General features: G+C 38.4%; 1 protein-coding gene across 3 annotated transcripts; it reads right to left on the bottom strand.

The window, feature by feature from the left end:
* Positions 1 to 536: 536 nt before the first annotated feature.
* LOC146317901 (tropomyosin alpha-1 chain-like) lies at positions 537 to 13870 on the bottom strand. 3 transcript variants are annotated; one of them, XM_084731766.1, is made up of 9 exons: positions 13524 to 13862; positions 9495 to 9620; positions 4609 to 4742; positions 3654 to 3771; positions 3476 to 3546; positions 3277 to 3352; positions 1563 to 1625; positions 1410 to 1479; positions 537 to 795 (listed from the first exon to the last, which is right to left on the bottom strand). In XM_084731766.1, the coding sequence occupies exons 1-9, from the start codon at positions 13635 to 13637 to the stop codon at positions 713 to 715; spliced, it is 855 nt and encodes a 284-aa protein (XP_084587892.1). In that variant the 5' UTR covers positions 13638 to 13862; the 3' UTR covers positions 537 to 712. The 3 variants fall into 3 exon arrangements, with proteins under 3 accessions (XP_084587892.1, XP_084587894.1, XP_084587893.1); XM_084731767.1 differs by lacking the exon at positions 537 to 795 and adding an exon at positions 998 to 1238 and having other exon boundaries at positions 13524 to 13870; XM_084731768.1 differs by lacking the exons at positions 9495 to 9620; positions 13524 to 13862 and adding an exon at positions 6149 to 6444.
* Between the last annotated feature and the right edge of the window lie 8580 nt (positions 13871 to 22450).

Genomic DNA, 22450 nt, shown 5'->3' on the forward strand with positions numbered 1-22450 from the left:
TAAGAGCCCATTAAAAGTCTCAACTGATGGCCAAGCGGACAATATAATCTTTACATTAACTTTATGTGGTAATATGTTTGACTGCAGCAGTTAATACTGAAATCAAAATGTTAGTCACATGCAGTATATGTTTACTGGAATAAAGAAAGTGAGATCCCTGTTGATGGAGCAAAGGGCCAGCAGCTAGGCAACATCTCTACTTTTATGTTGGAGGAATTCAGAGTCTTAGCAGAGCAGAACGAAAACACTGAGCATGTTGGCACATGTAAATTGAAGGGTGGGCTCTTTCTGCTTCTTCTCCTGTTAGTTTATGACTGTGTTGAAATACCCTTAAGCACATACACACACAAACACATATGCAGAACTGTGCATACTTACATAGAGAAGAAAAAAAAAATCCCACACACACTCAACGTAACACAGAACCCACAAAATCATCAGCATCATTGTCAGTTTTATTTGTGCTCAGAGTTTGGTCAATGCAACGCAATTTCCAGCACCAAAACATATCATATCATATCATATGGACCCAAAACCATTTTTTTTTTTTAAAAAAAGGAAATGAAACAAAAGAACCATAAATATATAAAAAGGGGTACATTTGTTCTAACAACCAGAAATAAGAATGGAATTATAGAAAATGGATGGCATGTAGAAAATATCTTTTACAAAAACTGCTTGTTTTTTATTGTTTGATGTTCTTCTTGGCATTTTACAAGCTACTGAGCTCCTGCAGTGTTTGGTCGAGGACTTGGTGCATCCCTAGGTTTTCCTCTTTCGCGGTCGATAGGTTCTCTGCAATAAAAAGTAGCAGTAGATAAAAAATGCATTGATCACGAGTGCAATGGGTAAGATAATAAAATATGGGTCACTCCAGAGCAGACAGAGTGAAACAAACAAGTGTATACCTACAAATCTGGACTCTACATAGTGGCCAATAAATATGTAAACTGTTACATCTTCAGAGCAGTGAAAAGTGAAATGATAGAAGACAAGGTAAAAGAGAAAAATATCTTTATTGAGATTTAATTGAAATGCAAAAGGAGCAGGGAGCAGTGAGAGCAAAAAGAAGGGAGAAAAGAAGAGACAAAGTGCTTCTAATCAGGTGAGACAAAGATAAAGAGAAAGTGAAAACATCCTGAGTCAAATGCGGGTTTACAAGGTGTTCATATCATTGAGGGCATGATCCAGCTCCTCACTGATAGCCTTGTATTTCAGCTTCTGAGTGTACAGTTCGTCTGCAGGTCAGAGGGCAGAGAGAGAGCAGGTGGAGGAAAATGCAGATTTGCAGGAGGAAGAAAGAGAGAAGTCAGGTCAAAAGTTAAGAAAAGGAAAATTAAGACTCATAAAGAACTGAACAAAGTAAAGAAAAATGTAGGATTGAAAAGAAGGATTAGAATGAAGCATACCTTCTAAGTCATCTATGGTCTTTTCCAGCTTAGCCACTGTCCTTTCTGCGAATTCTGCACGGGTCTCCGCCTTTGAAAAGATAATAAACATATTAATCATCTAGACACAAAAACTTCTCTCAGAGAATATAGCTGAAGCAGACATGAACTTACCTCCTTAAGTCTGTCATTCAGGACTTTAATCTCCTCCTCATATTTGTCCTCTTTCTCAGAGTACTATAGAGACAGAGAAATAGAAGAAGAAAATGTTTTAATTGCCAAAACTACAGATATAACAATGTTTTTATTCCACATTTTAATGCTTAATATCTATGTTGTAAACGTTACTGACAGACATGTTACTTTTTTTTGTTCTAGTTAGATCAGGGAGCTTGTTTCCACACGTCTTGAGTCATCAGATCACAAGTGGACAGCTCTAAGTACAGGTGTGACTGCACCCACAACACGCTGAGGACATATTGAGATCAAAGTCGGAGGTGGTTTCAGTGTGTACATTAACATGTCCTGGGCCACATACTCAGCTGGCGCCCTGAAAGGACATCATTTGGTTCATCGTAATGCAAATCACGTGTTTGGGCTCTCTTATCTGCCAAGATGAGCAGCAGATGATTCGAAACACTGGGGCTTCTCCCCGACTCAAGATTTTCCTGGTCAACCGACAATCGCCAGTTTAAGTCATTAGTCACCTAGTCATTGCACATTTATGATAATTATCTAAATATGTATGTTAGGGGCACAAAGTGAGTCACCTGTTAAGGGACAGTTCACACCAAAATTAAAAATACACATGTCCCCCAGCTTGTAGTGATATTTATCCATCTAGATTGTTTTGGTGTGATTTGCAGAGTTTTGGACATATCAGCCATACAGATGTTTGTCTTCTCTCCAGTATAATGGGACTAAATGGACCAAGTCCTGTGTTGCTCCAACCACCAAAAAAATACATCTGAATCATGACCCAGTTGCTCAAAATAATCCAAATTCTGTTTTTTGTTGCGAGTAGTTTCATTTAGGAACTGGTAGATTCTACTGCAGAAAGAAAGTAGTTCCTACATGAAACTTCTCTCACTAAGGTGTGTTGATTATTAAGAGACACTGGTTTAGAATTTATCAAATGTACTTTTTTGGTACTTTGAACACCACAAGTCGAGTGCCATTTAGTCCATTATACTGGACTGATGGCAGTCATCTCTATGGCAAATAAAACTCTACAACTCACCCCAAAAAAGTCTAGATGGATAAATAACACTACAGGCCAGAGGGGAAATATGGATTTTTGATTTGAGGATGATCTGTCTCTTTAAATGCTAACGGCAATAGGGGTAATTATTCCGAACGTGTTGGAACAAACAGCAAGGAGACTGAATATTTTTGTTAATGTATTTCAACACAGCATAACACCCAGTCGGAGCCACTGTAACGTTGAATCTCCGCAGGTTCTGTATGCCCCGTCAATCAGCCTCCACTGACTGCAGAGGATATATCTGACAGACTGCTAACCAAGCTCACTAGCTGACGGCAGCTACAGCAGAGTAAGCAGCGGTGCACTGGCGACTACAGTGTTACAAGAGAATAAACAAACACTCACAAAACAGTCACTGCATTGCTGTACTAGTGGTTACTCCTGTCTAAAGTGCGTCTTACCTGCTAACATTTAGCAGCTGTTTGAATACACCTTTTAAACTGTACTGTAAATGTACTAAGCCGTCCACTTCTGATCAGATCACCCACGTCATGTCAAAACAAGATGTAAGCAGGGTCAGAGTTTTACAGTTCCAGAGCTCATTCTGGGCAGAATATGGATGCACAGGCAGGTGAACTGAAGGTGTAACACTTCAAATCTCCAGGACAAATTCACAGCACTTACCTTATCAGACTGAGCCTCTAGTGACTTGAGGTTGTTGGTGACGTTCTTCAGCTCTTCTTCCAGGTCACCACACTTACTGTGTTAATAGAGAAATACATTTAAATTATCTGAATGTGTCTGACACTGACCTGTTATCTGAGTAACACCTGAACGATGACTGCAAGCATGCAGAAAACTGATTCAACGTAGTTGTGCTTACAGCTCTGCGATCTCTGCCCTCTCTTCTGCTCTCTCCAGCTCACCCTCAAGGATTACCAGTTTACGGGCAACCTGAGACGAAAAAGAGATAAAATCACGGTTCAGCAAAAACAGAAATGAGTCATTCGGATTCACATGAAAACCGAAAGTCAGCTGAAATGTGATCTCCGTGCGCACACCTCCTCGTATTTGCGGTCCGCCTCCTCAGCGATGTGTTTGGCCTCTTTGAGCTGCATCTCCTGGATCTCCATCTTCTCTTCATCTTTCATGGCTCTGTTCTCAATCACCTTCATGCCTCTGATGATCAGAAACACACAGTTCAACAAGACCACAAAGACACCACACATTTGGGTGGCATTTCCATTTCAAGGATTCACTTCTGACTGTTTATCTGTATTTGTTTAAAATTTAGACTAATAGTTGTAGATCAGACATGACCTGTGTTGGACATAGTGCACTGTTCAGTGTTTTTGACTATTAGTACCTGTATTGTCAGTGATTTCTTTGTATATTTCAGTAATAGGCTTTGTATATTTAAAGCTACTACAAGGAGTTTTTAACTGGTTAAGAGGCAGTCTCACTTTAATACTGATCTCTATAGGACCTACATAAGCAAACAAGACCATCCATTTGACCACAGTTATTCTTCATGCCTCCCACCGGGTTGGACTCTCCTTGAAATCAGATGATGAGATTTTATTTAGATAATTTTATTTTTGACACTATATTTTGTTGTTATTACAATGGAAAAAAATGTCACTTTTGTCCACAGGGGCCTCAAAAGTCGACTCAATATGAAACTTCATTGAAGCAGCTTTAAGTTATTTTTTAGGTCACATCTCTCCAGAGCAATTTTTGTTAACAAAGCCTACAAGCCAAACAGAAATGTATTAGGCCTATATTTTTGTTGTGGTATAAAATGGGCAGAAAAAGACAATGAAAATGTTATTCTCAATCATTTGTTTGACAATTACTAGTGAACTAAAATTTCATGACTGTAACAGCCTGAGCTGCACACGGATACTAACTCACATTATCTCATAAGGTTATCATTTGTTCATTTTGTAGCTGATGGCATGTCTACCATATGTGGTTGACACATTCTGACTTCGGTCCGTCCATGTTTATTCTCACCTTTCACTCTCATCTGCAGCCTTCTCAGCCTCCTCCAGTTTCTGCAGGGCTGTGGCCAGTCTCTCCTGAGCGCGGTCCAACTCCTCCTCCACCAGCTGGATCCTGCGGTTCAAAGATGCCACATCGCCTTCAGCCTACAGCAACACAAAGTGGAAGAGGAGAGAGGTCAAAGGTCAGAGGTCAGACAGGAAACACACTGCTGCCACAAGAGGATGGATACAGTTTCAGACTGGCTAAAGTTGCCCATTGGAAACCAGCCATATAATATCAAATCAGTGATTTTTAAATGTGCATTTTGGCTCTTGCTTTTGACGGTGCTTCTAAAAGTCATATATCTATTTAGTCTCTGGGAACCATTGCAATACTGTCTGATAGACCTGGAATGATTAATCACTCCAAAGAAAATTAGTTTAGTTCATTTCCTTAATTTTTCAAGCAAAGATATCAAACATTTCCTGGGTCCATCTCCTAAAATTTAACAATGAAAGAGAAGAGAACGCGAAGTCTTTGAGTTTGGGACTGCTGGCTGGACAAAAGAAGCAATGTGATGATGTCACTTTGGGCTCTGGGAAAGCATTTTCACATTTTTTTTTATATTTTATAGACGAAACAATTAACCATTAAAATAGTCAGCGAGGAAAATATTCGTTAGTCGCAGCCCTAGTCTTTGGGCATACACATATTCCTGTTTTCTTTTTTTCTCCCATCTAATATGTAGTCAGTTTCACGACCATGATGAGTCCTGGACTTTGAATCCTGACAAGACACTTTGAAAACTGCTGATGCAGGACAGCAGATTTAACCCCGACATATCTGAAGTAGTACAGCTGGTGCTTGGCCTGACTTCAATAATTTAAACCCATGTATGTTTGGGGGACAACAGATTGCTTCTCCTCGGCCTGTTTCCTGTGAGACTGATATGACAGATAACCAGTCTACTCTCGTCTTCCTGTGTGGAGGGAGGATGAGGAGGAAGAGGAAGGATTAAAGCTCCGAATTTGAGATAATGTGCCAAATGTTATTCATTCAAAGGGCGAGCATAGACAAAGCCCACTGGATGCTTGACATAACAGGAAGAAGAAACAATTTTCCAAGTGCTGTAAACTGGGAAAATCCAAGCTTTCAAACTCTTAAAAAGCCTGCCAACACTTAATGCTTAAGTAGCCGTGATGACAGTTAACGTTTAACTGGGGGCGTCCGGTGCATTTCTAGGTGTTAGAGAAGATCTAGGGCGGATTTCAGTTAGATAACACAGCCGAACAAAAGTATACCAAGGAGTGCCGCTATAAATGATGACCTGTTTTTCCATTAGACACTAAATCCACTATTTACACGGATTACAATATAAAAATAACAATTTTTTAAATGGGATTCGCAGCAAAAGTTTTAAATTCTTATAGAAGCGTAATGGGAGGGCCATTATCGCTACCTGTCGTATCAATCCCTTTCAGCCCACAGTAACAGTGATCGACAGGTATGTGAGCATAACATAAATTAAAAAAATACAACTTAAGGTTGATGAATTATTAAGTCATCTCACTTTTTCGCGCAGTTCTCGTTCAGTGTCCAACTCCCTTTGTACTGCCAGTTCACGCTCCTCTGCCTCATCAACTTGTTGCTGCAGGGTCTGGATTTTCTTCTTAACCACCTCCATGATTTCGGTTACTTTGTGTCCTCAAAAAGCAAAGAAAAATGTAGCTGTCTAGATCGACCGGTTGTATCCGTAAAAAAGTTACCGATTTGCGTCAAAGTTTCAGCTCCGAGGACGACTTTTTTTCTCGGGCAGGCAGGAAGTCAGCGTTGGGATGGGAAGGGGGAAAAAAGGGCTGGGAGTTTTCAGGAAATTTATGGCGAGATCCTCCAATCCTGTGGAGAAGCCTGGCCTCAGATGACATCACAGGATTTAGGAGGGGAAGGCACTGCTCTTTTCCTCCACAAAAGAGGTGTGTGAAGTCAGTTTCTATTGTGGACTTATAAGGCAAATGTAAGGTGTTGCTTAGGCTGCATTTTTCTCCTGTGATTAGATCACAGGGAGCAGGAAGGAGAGGAAGAGTACAGTTACCTCATCTGATTCACCGAACTGATTCATATAAATTCATGTGAATCATAAATGGATGTGTTTCCAAAGAAAAGACGAGTAGAAATACGACTGGGAAGGAAAGAAAGGAAGTTGAATAGCAATCAAAGGTCCAAAGATTTACTCCTATTAAGAGGAGGAGTGAGGCTCAGTGGTGGGGTGGGGCGGTAATAATCCTCTTCAGCAGGGGTTGATGACCTGCAGCGGCCTCTGGAATGTAAATTGATTTGGTTGCAGACGTGACCCGCAGCCATCGGGTGGCGACACATTCCTACAGCGCCCTTCTCTGCCTCCTGCTCCTCTTTTTCTTTTCAGAGCATTCATTTTCTGTCCCTGAATCACAGTAATATTTATCAGCGTCCTGCACAAGTAGTGTTAAACACAGTGGAAGAAGTAGTGGTGGACAGACCAGCAAAAAGCACATCTGTGGGCATCTGGCAGGTCATCTGAGACAGACATGTGTAATCTGACCTTTGAACTTTAGGGGGGGTTATCTCATTTGCTTTCACTGTTTTTCTTTTCTTTCTTTCTTTCTTTTCTTTCTTTCTTTCTTTCTTTCTTTCTTTCTTTTTTTTCTTTCTTTCTTTTCTTTTTCTTTTTTTTTGTTTTTTAGAAATAAGTTGTACTTTGATTCAAAAAAACAAAAAGAAATAATCTGCTCCTATTTTGATTATTGTGGGAATTTGCCTTTTTTGTAAATTGTGACTGCAATATATGGATTTTTTTCAGCTGACATCATAACCAATGATTACCTGCTTGTTGTGGCTTCTATCAATGAGATTACCAATAATATCACATTATTGCATTTTAAAAATTAGGTTAATATAACCTGACGCTAACTTTACGCACACCTGAAGGTAAGAAAGGCTAAAGTTGTGATTATTCAAATGTTCCCTTGTTTTGTTTGTTTGTTTGTTTTTGTTTTTCTAGTGCATCAAAAAACTTTCACTTTTATAGAGCTTTTTGCCTAAATATTCAAATGAAATGCTTTGGTTTAATCTGTCAAATCATATATTTTTAAAGCTGATATTTATTGGCTCTGATTTTGTTTTATCAGTTCCTAATTATCAACTGATAATTTGTCAGCCCATATGCATATTTATTTTTAATTTTACACAATAGTAACCAGAATGCTTTGAGGTTTTGGACTGCTGGTCAGACTGAAGATGTCACGCTGTTAATCAAGAAATCAATCAGTACATTGGTTGATAATGAAAATAATTGTAATTAATATAATTAGTAATCACCCAAAATACCCAAATACCCAAGATCTTCCTCTTTGTCTTTGTTTTGGTTTATTTTGTAAAAAGGAAAAAAGATAAGTTTAATGATATCTCAAGTAAAACATTAGAAAAGTACTCCTGATGTCATAAAAATAATATTGTTCATGCTGCTAACAAAACAAACTAAGTCAGGTCTTATTACCCATTTTTCTTATTACTGCAGCAGTAGACAATATTATTTAATTATATCTTTGGTTGAAATAGCTAATTGTGACATTTGTATGTCTCTAACAATATTTAATTGAAGGGCAAAATAAGGTACAAATATTAAATTTTTACCCATATCTAGTGTACCTTAACCTTGACATTCAAATGCAATATTTGGTGGGTGGGACTTAGCAGAGTGAGATGTGGAGGGTTTTCATTGTGAATGTTCAAATTACCTACTGCAGCTTTAACATTTTCCCTTAGATAAAAGATAAAACTTAATCAGTTATCATCTTTTCCAGGTAACTGAGATATTACTGTGAGAGAAAGAACTAAAATGACACAGATGCTCTTAAAAATGAACGGTCATTCATTCGGTCATGCTGTTTCCGATGTACTGTAAGTCCAGACAGAGCAGAGAATAATATCTCCGCCCCAAAAAAGGTCAGAGCATTGATTTCATTAGACACTGCAGTATGGGGTTCTCTGTTTGCTTAAGCTGCATTCCTGGGATTCCTGGTCGGCTACAGGCTGGCCAAGTTTTGTCTGTGCTTGAGAAATAGCTCAGTTACAGGCCTCACAAAGACACTAATAAGAGTTTGAAGATACAAGTCATTTCAGGATTCATTTCAGGATTCATTTCAGGATTCATTTCAGGATTCATTTCAAGGTCGTAATTTTTACATTGTGGTTGATCCGCAGGTGCTGCACAGCAGATTGGAAGTAGAAGTTTGGTGTAATTAGTTTCTGAAATATATGCACAGTACCAGTTTGTGTTTAATACACAAAATGGGATTTTCAAATTTAGTCTCATGGCAAAACTTTGGAATGAATGTCCTCTTGAGGCCTTATTTTATTACTTTGTTTTGTTAAAATCATAGAAACCAAGAGACTTTTAAAGTTTGTGGCCTTAGTTTCCATGATTACAACTGGGCAAATAACTTTCAAAACTGTTTTTAGTGATTATTCTGAATGTCAGCGTTCTCTTTTATTATTCAGTATTTTCACTCTGCTGTTATGTTCAATCACTGTAGAAACAACCAAACACTACCGTTAACTCTTAAGGCGAGTCCAGACATGGCTTTTTTTTTGGGAGTGTAAAAAGGAGAAGCAACACTCAGTCTGAGTGTTATAAGCTCTCAATAGTCAATAAAAAAAGTAAAAAAAAAAAAACAAAAACTAATACTGATAGAAAATAACTTCCTGAATGTGTCTCTTTAACTGGTCTTTTTTAAATCATGGACTGATATGTAGGTCAGTCCATCTGAAAGAGTGGTCATCATCAGAACTTTACAAAACTGAAACTTAGAAGTTGTGGTGTTCCACTGTATAATGTGGATAATGTGTTTCAGATGGTGTCTTTTTTGTGGTTGACTCACATCTGCGGCCTTCTTCTCTGACAGTTCCAGTTTCTCCTGAGCATCCTTCAGGGCCTCCGAGTACTTGTCAAGCTCATCCTCTGTTCCCTTCAGTTTCTTCTGCAGAGCAAGCAGCTCGTCCTCCAGCTGAAAGACGCCCAATATGACAGAGAGTCAGGGATGAAAACCAAACCAAGCTTCTGCTTTTTCAAAGTACGTATGACTGAAAAGCTGCATGGAACATTTTAGTATTATTTTTGTACACAATATGATATCTAAAGGTTTAAAATACATACATACATATATATATGTATATATATATATATATATATATATATATATATATATATATATATATATATATATATATATATATATATATATATATATACACCAGTGGTACAGCAACGCTTTGAGCTAAATGCCCAGGTCAGCATGCTAACCTACTCATAAGGATGATATTAAAACCTAGGCATTTTCCAAGTTTGACTCTTGATCTTTCCCCATGTTTTTGTTTCTAAGTGACGAAAGGAAGCAACAATTTTAAATGGGTCTGGTATTGAGGGAGAGAGCTACAGCCAGCAAAAGTGAAACTGAGCTGCCAGGCAACTGTGCCGTTATAGTAAGTCCACTTGAAGTGCTTATTTTTGCCACTGACAGGCTCAAATTGTTATTCTAAGTGACTTACCACATTATGGAGAGGATTGTGACAGAGACGGATCTATTTTAAGAGTAAAATCCTTTTTTATTTAACCAGAAACAGTCACTATATGCCTCTGTTGAAAGCGACCAGACTCCATTGAGAAAAACAGCCATTTTACCTCTCTGTTCTACTGATGCCTTGATCAGTTTTTGACCCTTGAAAACACCAAAAGTCACACAATGACACAAAATTACTGTTTTTGTCAGTGGAGACTGATCATTTATGGAGTCTAGTCGCTTTGAACAAAGTAATACAGTGGCTGCTTCTGGTTACACAAAACAATCCTATTCTTTAAGGAAGGTAGCAATCCTTTCCATAATGTCAGACACTTATAATAACTATCTAAGCCTGTCAGTAGGGAAAACAAGAACTTTTAGTGGATGTACTTGGATGACACCCATTGCAGCTCAGTTGTGCTTCTGCTGACCGCAGCACAAAACTGGACCAATTTGCAACAATGATGTCCTAATACTCAATGCAGAGATATGCTTTATACTTTTTCTTAAAGCTACAGCAAGGAGTTATGGCAGAGTCTCAATTTAATTCTGAGGCCTCCATATGGCCTACATAAGCACACAAGACCATCAGTGAGAGTATCTGCTATTTTGTTTATTCTTCATGCATGCCACTGGATTCTCTCTGAAATCAGATGAAACGAGCCTGTGTTTACATTTTCCCTGGCAAAGTCACAATGATTAGTATGTTAGCCAGTTAAAAAGAATCAGGAAGCGATTTTTATTTACCACATTTTATTTCTGATGTGATATTTTGGGTTTATTACGATGGAAACACTACTGCGCTGTGCAGGAACCCCTAAAATCAACATAATATGAAAGTTTATTGGAGTAGCTTTAAAGATTACGGTCCTTGTTGTTTAACCAAAAATAGTCACTATATCTTTCTGTTCAAAGAAACTGGACTACATTGACAAAAACAGTAATTTTGTCTGTCTGACAGACTGCTGCCTTGATTGGTTAGTTTGTTTGTCTGTTGTGTAGTTTTGGTGTTTTTGTTTATTTGTGTTATTGTGTGACTTTTGATATTTTAAAGGATTAAAAATGGCAGATATGTCATCATTAGTCACTTAGACACAAAAACAATGTGTCCAGGTTAAAAAAAATACCAAAGTTACCCTTACCCTAGACATAGTGATGTCAAGCAGGTATGATGCTTACTGTGTTCACCATTTTATTTCAGCATGTTAGCATGCTATAATTTGCTTATTAGCACTAAACACTAAGTACTGCTGAGGCTGAAGGGAATGTCACTTTTAGTTCAAAGAAACCAAAGAATTTGACAAATTGAAATTTGGTGTCTGAATTTTGTGTTTTCCTTTACATAAATAAAAACATTCCAACTCTAATTTGATGCAGAAAAGGCACAAATTGGTATATAAAGATTCACCAGAATGCAAAAAATGAAATGTTTGATGCTCAAAATTTTCTAGAAGAGTACCCCCATCCAGAAACAAATTTATGCCCCTGCATGGTAATAATCGATCATAAATTTCACCCTGGACCAAAGTGGTGGAACGACTGACAATGCCATCCCTTGAACCATTCTGTTACCATGGCTAAAAATTCAAATTGCTCTTGATTATCCACAGAACTTGCTGTTAAAAGTTTTCATCATTTCGTCAGTAGAAAGTAGTTCCAATGTAAACCCTTTATGATGACGTCTGTGGATCATCAAGAAGAACTAGGACATTGTTTCTGAAAGGAGACGTTGCTGCTGAATTTTTAAAATTCCTTTTTAATTTGGGTGAACGGATCCTTTAATTGCTGTTGGAATCTGTTGTGTGTAATGTATGTTAATACTGAGCATTAGTTTTGTGTATTTTCAGTGCCCTCCATAAGCCTAACTGCACGCTGATGTTCATCCCATCGTGCCAAGAATAGCAAAGAAAGCATCTCTCAGCGCTGCGTGTATCACTACCATCCAAACAAACTGAAGAGCTCTGTGTAATCTTCTAGGATTTCATGCTGACTGCTCCTTGATGTGCATGGTAGACAAACTTGGGGTCCATATGTGCGGTGCGAGTGACAACTGTCACTCCTTGTGCCCTCTGAGGGTTTGATTAGGGCATCAGCCAACAGACCGAGGATTCTTTCCACTTGCTTTACTCCCGTAGCTCCTGGCTTTGTCCAACTCCCTGCTCTCTAGCATTCCTCTCGTACCACCATGATGACGAGACCACCTCCCACTGAGCAATAATTGCCTCTATTTTGAAACCTCAAATATCCTGTTACATCTCCAGATTCTACTTTGCTTGTATCAAGTGGTACAAGTGTGCTATCATTAAGCTACTCCTTGAAATATCAAGCTGTCTGCAGCACCAAATATGGACGTGCAGATGTTTGGAATTTGTGAGGTTTTGTTTGATATGGAGCAGGATTAGAGTTCAGATAAGGATGCTGGGTAACGTAGTACTCTCCAGCTCAAGGGTCAGAGCAGCAGCTGCTATAGATGGGCTGTTTTAACTGCTGCACCACCACTTCTGGTAGCTTGAAGTAATCCCTCTGCTTCCCTGTGGACAGTAATATGTCCAGCAGTCATCACTCTGCTGTTCTGTCTCTATGTCCCTGTGGATGTCCTCACCGTTCTCCTGCTCACCAAAAGACATGGCCCAGGGGCTCAGCATCAGCTGCTCTCTGTAATTCAGCATTTGGTGCTTTGGGAAATACCTGGCAATTTGTGTTCAGCCCTTCTGCAATCTGCACAAGTGGTTGGTATTAATTAATTTTTTTTAAATTATTTTATATATAAAAATGCTGTCTATAAAGCTGACAAATAAAATCAACCTGCATTATGTTTACCAGGGCCTGTTCTCTACCCAACATATTGTTGGAAAGCCTGTCCTCTCTGTGCCCCCCCAAACCTTGGGCCCCAGTTTAGCAGGACTACTGCACTGTCTAGAGTTACACCCCTGCTAAGTGCCAAATAAATGTAGTGGAGTGAAAAGTGCAAAATTTCCCTTTGAAATATATAGGAGTATAAGTATAAAGTAGCATAGAATAGAACTATGTAAGTAAAGTATGTCAAAATTGTACTAAAGTACAGAACTTGAGTAATTAATTAATTAACTGATAATTTATTTATTGGTATATAGTGTCAGTGCTTCATTTGTATATTGTGCACACTCAAATCTTTTTTAAGCTTATCTACACTATATGTCTTGTACCTTTTATCTGCTGTGACACTCAATTTTTCAAGTGTGGGATCAAATTTTCTTATATGGACAGTATATGAAATCCTTTATATGATAATATTCAATCATTACCCAGCTGACTCTACATTCTGTGAAATTAGCGTCTCTCAGTCCATCACATCCATCAATCTTGTCTCACCTGCTTGCATTTATCCTCCGCTGCCTTCTTGTCGGACTCAGCTTGCTCTGCCCTGTCGATGGCATTCTCCTTGTCCAACTTCAGCATCTGCATCTTCTTCTTGATGGCCTCCATGGTGACAGTTGTGCCTCAGTGTTTCACAGGCGTCGGAAAAATAAAGTTTTAGTTGCAGAGGTTTGGAGGAAGATGCCTTAAAAGAGCGTTCGCGAGGTTGACGAGGAGATCAACCAGCAGATGCAGGCACAGAGAGGAGAGGAGGAGGAGAGACAGAGCGAGTGAGCAGAGGAGAGGAGAGGAGGATGCAAACTGAGAGTCGGTGGAGCTCTATGTGATTTAAACTTGACTGGAGGTTTGGAGACAGCCCCAGTCTCTAGTGACAGCCCTTTCCCACCGTTTACCCCTTCCGCCACTCCCCGTCTTGGCTACTCTGGAACTTACTGTGCCCCCCTCCCTAATCCAAACTTCACCTCTTGAAGCCTCTTTGGGGGAACAGAGTGGTGTGGATGTGTTGGCAGTATCCAGCCTATGTCCTTATTTGGATCACAGCCTTTTTGTTTTGAACAGACCAGGAGTGAAAAAGCAGATAAGACGAAGCAAACTCAGACATCAAAAGGACATTGTTCACATTAGTAATATGAGTTACTGGAGCTTCATTTCTCCCCCCGTTGGGCTGCATATCTATATGCCTGTGTTCTTACTTAGGAATGCTCAAATTGATGTTAATACCAGAGTTGGTTAGACAAGGACATAGTTTTCATTCTACCGCTGAATGAAAAAGGGCTGTATGGAAAATGATCCAGCCAAAGAAAATTTGGGGAAAGAGCCGTCTGCATGTGATCTACACCAGGCAGCTGGAGCGTTACAGTTGAGCTGCACAGACATAAACCATAAGTCTACTGCAATTAAGATCCTTTTAATTACTATTGGTCTGACAGGCCTTTATTTAGATCTGTTTTCTGTAATTTGTAGGGCACACAATATGAAAAGCATTGTTGACTGCAGCATACAACTGAGATACTGAGATAGTTTCCAGGAATATGAATTTATGCACTCATGAGATGTTTTGAAAATGGGTCATACATGGTATTAACTAATATTATTTATTTGCAGATTGATTTTTGTATTATTAATCAAATTAAAACGTAAGCTAATATAAGATAGAATAGATTTTGATGTTGGTGTTCTTGGTGCAAACAGTAGTAAATCTGAAACTGTTGTAGTGTGTACTGTGTGTGTGTGTGTGTGTGTGTGTGTGTGTGTGTGTGTGCACTGATGACATCAGCACTAATGGACCTGTCTGCTTGCTTTCAACTGTCGTGTGCCAGCTGCCTAGGCTAAAAATAAAGATTACAAGGAAAGTCAAAGAACAGTGAAGTGCACAGTGGACATTTCAGTTATGTCTGAAGATGAACTTGGATAAATGCATCTCCTCTTTTGCATGTTGCATCGCTACTGTTGCAGGGTGCATCTTCTTGTTTGTTGTCATTTCTGATAGACATTTTCCTCAGTGTGCTTTGGCATAGAGGAAACTGTCCAAGAAGACTGAACTGAAACCAAACCTGAGAATCTGTTTTCTGCAGGCACTTTGAGTTTTCAGTAACATATTGTTGCTGTCCAGTGAAAACCTTCAGGACTGTCAAAATGACATGGAAAATTTATGTCCACTTGACACAAACACTCATACCTTGTGACATTGACATCAACAAGGTTTGATTTCAAGTTCATTTGACTAAAATTTGTAAAGCTGATAAAATCTTAATTCCTCACAGACCAATTAACTACAAATATACTGTGCACTTAGTATATATTTTGACAGTTGAATTAACTAAAAATGGTTTGTACTCAATATTTGTGACTTCATATGACATGTAGTCCATTTCTTGTTCAATAAAATGAATCATTTGTGTTAATTTAACATAAAAACATTTTTACAACAAGAGTTGCAATATTAGCAGGTAATTTCCTATGTTTATATGGACATTTTATTTTCTTGTACATACAATTTAGTGAAAATGAGTCAAAACAACTTTTATCTTTAGAGTGCAGGTGCAGTATAGCGCAGTATTAGCAGATTTCCCAGCATGCATTGTGTGAGTCAAAGCTCTCTTAAGACCCTTTATTTTAAGAGTTTTAAGAAAGCATATGAGGGAAACTTGCTGGGTGTCTCTTATATATTTTAAGACGTGTCATTGTCCTTTGTTTTCACAGTCATGAAAACATGGTGGAGAATGATGAAGGTCAGTCCCTACCCCCTGCACCTAAAATGAATAACTTCACCTTCACTTTCATAAAATAGCTTTAACAGCAGCTCCAAAAGATCTTTGTGTGAAATGAAGAACTGACTCTTCTAATCAAGAAAATGTCAACAGAAATAATATTTGTATGTAATGTTTGTCAGTGTGACTGAAGAGTAGTTGACTCAACTTAATATCTTAAACTTGTTGAATATGTTTTCTCTTAACTCATAACTCTCTTAACACAGTTGGTTTTACAAATAAGACTTAAATCTCATTTTTGACCTCGTTTCAGTGAACTTACATTTTAAATTGTACCAGCAAAAAATTATCTACTGTGTACATTAAAGGTTTGGTGTGCAAGGTGAACAGTATGGTGAGAGAGAAATAATTTTTTGTTCTTGTTTGAATTGTGCCATGAATTACACTTGTGATGTTTGTTAATTTAAAAAGATAATTTTACAGGACAAGAATGTCATAGTTTGTGGTAGTTTAGTTTTATGTGTGTAAGCATTTTAACAGTCTTATACTTAAATACTTTTATGACAAATGGCGATTTTCTTGAGTTGAAAATTAAATGTTTAAATTGACAACCATCTTGTGTGTAATTCATGACACAGCTCAAATGATTTGTCTCTTGCCGTTGACTACCATTCATATTTTTTCATGGTCCAAAAGAAGGGCTGTGACTTCACCTCTCTGTAAACTTTTAAATTGAATGAGTGAAATGGCATTCACAGTGGTGGATACTTTTCATTTTTCCATGTAAACTCTTGTCAGATTGGTTAAGATAATTTCAGTCATGTAATTTTTATGGCATGAGGTTAATGCCAGATCTGCCTCATAACACACACTGGTATGTAAAAAAAAAAACAAAAAAAAAAACTGTTACACAATGTGTAACTTAGTCTTTTCAGAAGTCAGATCATTGCCAAATTAACAGCCAGCTGATACATAGATCCACATAATCCTCTCTTTAAGAGTTAAAGACCAATAGTTTCATAAAAAAAAAAAGTGGATTTATAGAATTCTTTTTATGATTGGAGGGGAACTGCAGCCTTTTTTGGCACAAGTTTGTGAAACTGGTGGTAGTTTGATATCTTCAAAATCCTGAGGTTAACACAAACTGACATCATGACCTGCAATAATAAAGAGTGGTGACTGTGCGCCTTATTTGGCTGGTCAGAATGCTGGTGGCTGCACACAGTGTTATATTAATGGATTGCTTTAATACAAATATTGATTTTGGAAGTGTTTTGGTGATGTTTTCTTTTAATAAAATTCTTTGACTTGTTTTCGGGTTGTGTGGTGAGCAGACAGGTCTGGAGCAGAACCAGGACAGGGAGGAAGATAGAGGAGGTAAGGGAGAGAGAAATAGAGACAGAGTGAATCAGATGCAGAGTGAGAGAAATTAGAACCCTCCCACAGGAAACCGAGCTAAACTCCTCTTCTCCTTGTATGGTAAAAACTCCCCCAAAAGCCACAGGATCGCCTTGGGAGTAGAGTCAAAGTCCTGCTAAGTATAAATCACAAAGCCATGGGAATGGTGGAACAGATTAGAGTGTGTATGAATGCTACCATGAAGAACACAAACTAGTTTTAGTCTTAAGTACAAGATGTCATGCAAGCAAAATGTGGACACTGGTGTTAAAGTTCTGTTCTAAATATTTCTTCTTTATGATCAATGTTGCACACAGAAAACACAATATTTAATCAGTCTGCACTCTTAGAAATATGGGTGCTAACCTGAACCATAAAGGGTTCTTTGGCTTATCCTCATAGGAGAACCCTTGTAGAAACTTTTAGAAAGGTTCCACCTGGAATCATTTCATTCATCTGTGTTCATTCATATTCTCTTATATCTGTTTTAGAAATAAAGATGCTAAATAGAACCATAAAGGGTTCTTCAGCTTGTCCCCATAAGAGAACCCCTTTTGGTTCCTGGTAGAGCCTTGGAGCCCTTTCTGAAAGTTCTATCAAGAACCCAATGTAAAGGGCTATACCTAGAACCAACTGAGAAAGGTTCCACCCAGAACCCCCCTACAGGTAGTTCTACAGAGAACCCTCCTATGGTGCAGTGGTGCCAACCAGAATCCTCTCTGGGGGTTCTATCCAGAACCTTTCCACTTTCTAATAATGCTAACAAGAACCCAGGGGGTTATATTAAGAACCATTTTATACTCCAAGGGTTTTATCTAGAATCCACCCAGGAGGTTCTATCTATAACCCCTCTTATATTACAACAGTTTCATCTAGAACTCACCCAGGGGGTTCAACCGAGAACCCTATAATACTCCAGGGTTATTATCTAGGATTTCAACAATCCTCTTTCTTCCAAAAAAGTTTCTTTGAATGAAAAGGGTTCTTACTGGAACCCATAGTCTTACAAAGAACGTTTGATGAACCCTTTCTTCAAAGATGTGTCCTTCAAAAGCAAATGCTTCTGAGTAGAACCCCAGCCCTTCAGGAGGATCCCACTTGGAACCCTTCTTATAATAATAAAGATCTAATATTCCAACAGTGTGCTGTTGCGACACCTGCTCGTCTGACTAATCCAGTATGTAACACCGATGTGATGCACTGACTCACAGTGAACTCAGACAAGCCCGATCTGCAATGAAAGTCCACACACGTCACATCAGTCCTGTTCAGCTCTGAGGCTCCTGTACAAACATGTCCGTTAAATACGCAACTACATCTCCATCTACAGCCCCAGACACACAGACACACACTTACGCATACACACACACTTACACACACTTAGACACACACACACACACACACACACACATGCGCACACACACTGTGTATAGGGTATGGAAGTGGCTGAGGGAAGTGGCAGCCTGTTATATTTGGCTCTGTAATTCAGTCCACTTGTATCCGTGACTTCTGACAATGTCTAGACTTCATCTTACCAGCCAAAGGGATCAGAGATCTGTCACTGTGATGAGATACAGTTGTCTTGCAGAAGCCCAGTGTTGAAAGGTTGCTCATGCCAAAAGGAGGGGTGATGTTCTGGGAGAAAAAAAAAACCTCACATGGTAGTCAGTTTTCATTCATAAACCACAATTCTTCTGTTCCTGCTTCATTTAGCTCAATGTACAACTTTATCAAATGTAAATGCAGAATTTTCACACTGTACCCCCAAACTACCAGCTGTTTATTCACGTTATCTTATATCTGTTTTCTGTGCTCATAGAAACGAGGATAATGGATTCGTCAGCTTGTGCCGATTGGAGAGCCCTTTTTGGTTCCTGGTACAGCCATGGAACTTGTTATACCTAGGACCATCTGTAAAATGTTTCACCCAGAACCCCCTATGAGGTTCCACAGTAAATCCTTCTATGGTGTAATGTTTCAACCCACAACCCTCTCTAGGGGTTCTATCCAGAACCTTTCCAACTTCTGGGTGCTAACCAGAACACCCTGAAAACCCCTGAAGAGGTCCTTCTTCCGAAGAGTGTTCTTTGGATGAAAATGGTTCTTTACTGAACCCTTAGTCTGAAAAAGAACCCTTGACAAGCCCTTTATTCAAAAATGTTTTTTCAGAAGCAAATGGTCATTGGTAGAACCTCATCCCGCCAGGAAAAACCCTTATGGAACCCTTATTGCTAAGAGTATGTCCTTCATCACTTCACATGATGGTGTTGTCCACAATGCACAGAAGTGAACAGTACCAGCTGTTTCAGTGTTAGTGTACTTGAGCATTAAGTTATTTTAATGATAAGCCTGTAAAACCTCAATAATTACTCCAGTAGCTCTATGGAATATAATACACTGACATCTTAATAACTGGTATATTTTTAGATATATGAAGCTACGAAGCTTCTGCTTATGTTTCAGGAGTCTTTTCACCTCTGATGGAGTCAGTATCTGTTGCTTGGCTGCCATTTAAGATTTGCACATCAACAGTTGTAATCAGTGAGATGATCAAGTCAATGAAGTTTGAACACGTATGTGACAGGGGTCACACCTGCACTTATGACAGTGAAGATTTAATAACAGTAATAAATAAAAGAATAAGAAACTTTACACTTTACAGCATATTTCACACACAAAATGCAGCTCAAAGTACTTTACAGGAGAGGAAAAAAATAAAAAAATAGACAGTAATAAATCAAATAATAGACAGTAATAAAAAATAAAGTTGGTGATGATAAAAACAACTGGAAAGTGTCAAATAGAAACCCGAAATCTGCAAAAATTTGGTGCAGATGAATGAAAATATGACGTTAGACACATATTACAATGGAAATACACAATCATAACCGTTTACACGTGATATTAAAATGTGATCTGTATTTGGTTACGTTATCCACATAAGGAAAAATACTTGTTAATATAAGGTGTAAATGCTTCATAACAGGAATGTGATCAGATCCACCTGACCACATCTGGAGGTAGTCTGGCTTGCATTGTGCTCAGATCTTAGGTCTTAGATCTTAGTTCTTGTTGAATATATTTATTGGTTTATGTCGATTCTACAATAAATGACACAGAAAGCAAAACAAAACATATATAAAGACACACAAATAGAAAACATTAAGGAAAAACAAAACTAAGCAAACAACAACAACAAAACATGATAAATAGTTAGGTACCTCTGTATTTATCTAGAAACTAGATAGGACTAGAAAATAGATAATAAATAAGACATGGTTAGGTAATGCAACAGAGAAATAATAACAGTACAAATATGAGATCTGTGTGCACCAATAAAATATGACATATATAAAGCAGTGCCATCAGTGTCCACATGTATAAGTGGTACAGTTTAGTACAGTCTATGAGCGATGACCATTCTGCTGTCGGCCCTCAGAAATCACCATGTCGGCTGAGACTGGAGTCATTACAGCAGACAGCACTTAGCAGTTGGATGGACTTCAGTACAAAAAAAGCACTTGAAGCTCTCCTTTGAACAACTTGTTGGGATGACACTGAGGGTACTTATTACATACATTCATCTCCTCATGGCTTCTACAGTATGTCACCTCCCCAGTCTGTCAAGATGCACTCCTACAGCAGAGCTCACCCTCCTGACCAGTTTATTGAGTCTATTTGCAACACCACCAATAATGAAATATTAATAAGATGCATAATGATAATAATAAGCTACATTTCTTCATCAGAAAATACAGAGATGATTGGGTAACTTGGTTTCCACATAGTGCATAGTGTTCCCATTTTATTTGGACTGTCTGTTTGTGATCTTTAGTAGAATACGTCAGTTTTTCCATTGCCAGGCAGCTTGAGCGTCGATTCAGGCATTGATTAATAGTTGGTGCTTCAAATTTTTTCCATTCAAGAGTAATACAATATTTTGTCTGTAAGAGACAAAAACTGACAAGTTAGGTGGTTTCAAATCATCAGGAAAGAGAGCCGAGAATAACAGTCTGTATTATTTTTACCCAGAAAACTTTCATCTCCAGACACTACCACATACAGTGTGCTAACATCCCCTCCTCTGAGCCACATTTTACACAAGTGTCTGGATTATTGTCAATAAAAAGAAAAGACTTGTGTTACTGTGGTATGAGGCAGTTTTTCGTGGCCTGGGTTGTAATTTTGTTGCAATTAATAGAAATTTTAATGCTACAGCATACAAAATTTGGCACAATAATGTGCCTCCAGTTCTTGTGACAAGTATGCTCTTGTGCTCTGTGCAAGCGAAATCCATAAAGAAATGTTTTCTGAATTTGGTGTGGAAGAACTGCACAACAAACTGGAATATGGACTGCAGACAAGACCTTACTGCCCATCATCAGTGGCTGACCTCACTGAAGCTCACAAATTCCTGCACACAGATTCCAAAATCTTGTAGACAACCTCGAGTTTTGTTGTAACTTTATTCTTTAGCAGCTGACCGTGTTTAGAGTATGTGAATGACTGAGGGGCAGGAAGACTTATGTTGGTGAAGTGGCATTAAGGTCCACAGAGAAAAAAATACCTGTAGTACCTGTATTATTAGAGTTTAAAGAGTTAAAGTAGTTTATAGAGTGATGAGTTATTTCATAATTAATTGTTATATATATGTATATATATTTAATGGGGCCCTGGCCCAGCAACAGACTGATGGCAGCCCCCTCAAATAAAAATCCCTGATGGTAAGGCCTGGTTGACCACCAGGCTTGCAGTGCCCTGGGGGAAACTGACCATATTTATTTTTGGCTCACACGATATTCCATCTGAAACTTAGGAGGCTGCAATACAGTTTAAGCCCAACAGTTTTAACAAGAAAATGAAAATTGTAGAAGTTTTCTAGTGCATGTCAACGCTTCATCCAGTAGGGGGAGCTACAAGATTAAAAACAGGGTTGATGACCTGTAGGAGTAGGTTATTATAACACAACTCATCTTGATCTATTTGAATCTCTCTCTGATCTGTGCAGTGTGTTCCACTACTGTCATAAGAAATTATGCAGATCGTCCATACCTCAAAATATATTAACCATCAAAATTTTCTGTCACTTTAGTATTACACAAGATTGAATTTGGACAAATTAAAAGAAACAATACCATTGTTTATTTCAATTACAGCAGTATACATGTGAAACTTAATAAAGGAATTAAGAATCTTATTCCATGTCTACAGAAACTGAGTGAGACAAAAACATGTTAAAAACATGACAAGACAACAATGACAACAGGTAACGTGTTGCATCCATCAGTCACCAATTTGCACATGTTTACACTC

The sequence above is a fragment of the Lutjanus erythropterus genome, chromosome 12, assembly GCF_056507025.1.
Source record: "Lutjanus erythropterus isolate fLutEry1 chromosome 12, fLutEry1.hap2, whole genome shotgun sequence".
In the NCBI taxonomy this organism is placed as follows: Eukaryota; Metazoa; Chordata; class Actinopteri; order Lutjaniformes; family Lutjanidae; genus Lutjanus; species Lutjanus erythropterus.